Genomic DNA, 2932 nt, shown 5'->3' on the forward strand with positions numbered 1-2932 from the left:
CACTTTCCCTCACAGTGATCTGTTCTCCTGCCAATTTTAATTATTACAGTTTTGTTTTCATAGAAGGTATTTGCAACTTATTCATTCTTTGTTTTGCTGTGTCTTACTCCTAGATGTATTACTGACCAAGTTGCTGCTGCTTTTAACTTTATACATTCCCTCAATTTTATTTTCGTCTTTTCCATAGGAAGTTCTCCTGGCTCAGTGGCTCTGCGTTCAGGTGCGTCTTGCTCCTGGACACACCTGAACACGCGACACATCCGGATGAAAATGTGCCACATCCGACATGTACGGACCTGCTGGCCTCTTTGATGAGAGCGATGGCGATCAGGATTCTTTTCCTGAGGAAGATGAGCAGCAGGATGACGATGAACTCGACAATCGCCAGGATGATCACTGCGAAGAAAATTAAAATTAAGAATGGCCGGTTAATTGAAAGGGATAAATCAGGGTGAAAATGTCTTACTGAAGGCCAGCCACGTCTGCCGGATCTGCAGGTAGACGGAGAAGTCCGTCTGCAGGCCCAGGTCACGGATGGTGACGTCTGCGCCCGGTTCTCCCTTCAGGGCGGCGTACTCCATGTAGCAGTGGAAAATCCCTAAAAACAACCAAGCTTGTCAGTAACATCAATTGGCTTTAAAGACGACCTTTAATTTTAGCATTTGGAGCTAGCAGGATTTACCGTATCCGATGACAAGAATGACCAAAATGATTATGACCCAGACCATGAAGGCGGCCAAGAATCGCAGCAGGACGACGAAAATCAAGCTGACGACCATGGCGATCACCAGACCGCTGCAGAGCGAGAACAGATTGACGAGTTACGTTATTAACTGGAATACCATCAACCAATCAGGCGTCAGTGTAAATGGTCGATGCCTCTCAGAAACCACATCAGTGAATCTGAACTAAAGCAATCTGTACGTCTCGGTTCAGTGTGAACTGAATCACTTGAGGAAATTGAAAGCTTCTTCAGAGCTTTAACATACAACACTTAACCTTTTATTTGACCAGTACAGGTAAGTAAACTCACAGTAGTATCCAGTGCCAAGACTGAGTGTAGTCTTCAAAGATTCTCATGGCCACCTGACGAGCTTCCACAACAACGTTCGACTTCCTTTCAAGAGAAAACATCAGATGAATGGATCATTATACTCCACTGATTAAACAGTAAATAGTCTAGATGGAGTCATTCAACTCAGCAAGAAAATTAATGAAGCTATTACAATAAACTCCTTTATCAAGCAAATAAATTGTATTAAAAGTATTGTGTGCTTAGTTTAATATTTTTCATTTTATTTTATATCTCTTAAGAGCAATATTTCTCAGTTCAATGTCTGAACAAAACAACAATGATGGAAAAAACTGTTTAGCGATTATAAGAAGGGTTTGATTTCTGTCTGAACATTTTGCTACAGCTGCCAAAAATGTCCAACTGTCCAATTTTTTCCATTAATTAAAATTGCAAAACTATTTTAAAAAAAAATCTTTACCTGTTAAAACAATAGTCAAAGAACACAATTTAGTAATGAAACAAATGAAGCTGTCTGTTTTCGGTAGAAAAGTGATCTATTAGTCACAGTAGGCTGGTGAACATAAAATGCTTCTCAATGGTTGGCGTGTTTGGATGGAGCGAATAAAATGTTTTCCCGAGACAAACTTTAACTATTAGGGCCCAACACAAATAACGATCCGACCGCAACGCGGTACGCCAAATAATAAAACATAATTTCATGAAGCTTGAAATTTTCCTCGACGACTTTTAATAACCGAGGTACTCGAATCATTCGAGGAATCGCTACAGCACCTAATAGCTATGCACACTTCATAAACCGCTATACTGATATAAATGTTAAAACTAAGTAACATAACAGTATGTTGTGTCTCCATATATTACGGACTCACTTTGATGCCTCCAGCAGGTCTGTGGCGTTGACTCTGTTGTTCTCGTCGTCTAAAAATGAGGTTTCGTTGCCTACAACCACCACCCCGCCACTCAGCTTTCCCAGGGCAGGCAGGCAGCGCCGTGTGACTGTGGAGACAGGCCCATAATCACTTTTTGAAACTCTTGGCAGCAGAAACTAATTAACAGAGACGCCATCATAAGAAGTGAAAGCTTGTCACTTACAAGCTTTGCTGGGCAGCAGCATGGCAGGACACAGGGCATCCCTCAGGATCTCAGGAGGACTCTGAGTCATGCAACGAGAGCTTTAGTCAAAGATCCCCTCATACCGAATGCATAACTCTATACGTCTGACCCATTTTAATGTGAATAACCTCATTATTTCAAAATGTACCAGTGCGGTGAAGTCAGTTCCCTCCTTGCAGAATCTTGAGTAGTATTCACGGTCTTCGTTGCTGCCGAGCTTGGCCTTCACCAAATTCAAGTGCCTGTCAGGACACTTTTCCACACATATCTGGGAACAGAAAACAGCAGGCGGGCATGAACCACTGATCGGTTCTGTAAAGACGCCACAGCAACCAGATGTAGCCACACTTCCTGACCTGCGGGGTGGGACACTGGAACTCCAGGAGCACCAGGGGGCTGGCACATTTCAGGATGTTGAAGTAAAACAGAAAAGGTTTCTTCCTGTAACGTGACAATGGCACAGATCACAGCAAGAATTTTTTAGTGACAGACCCAAACAGAGCACTTTGTAATCATGAAGTGGAAAGGAAAATGAAATGAGAGCTCTGGAAAAAAGCAAGAGACCACTGTAGTGACCCCCATTGAAAACCTTAAGGTTATTACACCAAATGTTGATTTCTGAACTCTTCCTGTGTTAAAACATTGGTGTTATTGTTTCTAAATGAATATGAGCTTGTTCTCTTTGCATTATTTGAGGTCTGAAAGCACTGCATCTTTTTCATGATGTTGACCATTTCTTATTTTCTGCAAATAAATACTACATTTTTGCTCAGAATTTCAGAG

At 41.8% G+C, this 2932-nt stretch overlaps 1 protein-coding gene across 1 annotated transcript in view; it reads right to left on the bottom strand.

The window, feature by feature from the left end:
• The window catches only part of LOC103133468 (choline transporter-like protein 2), a 21042-nt gene that overhangs the window by 4933 nt on the left and 13177 nt on the right, over positions 1-2932 (bottom strand). The window contains exons 5-12 of the mRNA XM_016667552.1: positions 2506-2590; positions 2298-2417; positions 2129-2189; positions 1906-2032; positions 1034-1117; positions 683-795; positions 467-598; positions 176-396 (exon numbers count right to left, since the gene is read on the bottom strand). Coding sequence (XP_016523038.1) covers positions 176-396; positions 467-598; positions 683-795; positions 1034-1117; positions 1906-2032; positions 2129-2189; positions 2298-2417; positions 2506-2590 — 943 coding nt within the window. The remainder of the gene's footprint in view (positions 1-175; positions 397-466; positions 599-682; positions 796-1033; positions 1118-1905; positions 2033-2128; positions 2190-2297; positions 2418-2505; positions 2591-2932) is intronic.

Source organism: Poecilia formosa, unplaced genomic scaffold (assembly GCF_000485575.1).
Source record: "Poecilia formosa unplaced genomic scaffold, Poecilia_formosa-5.1.2 Scaffold11, whole genome shotgun sequence".
Classification (NCBI taxonomy): domain Eukaryota; kingdom Metazoa; phylum Chordata; class Actinopteri; order Cyprinodontiformes; family Poeciliidae; genus Poecilia; species Poecilia formosa.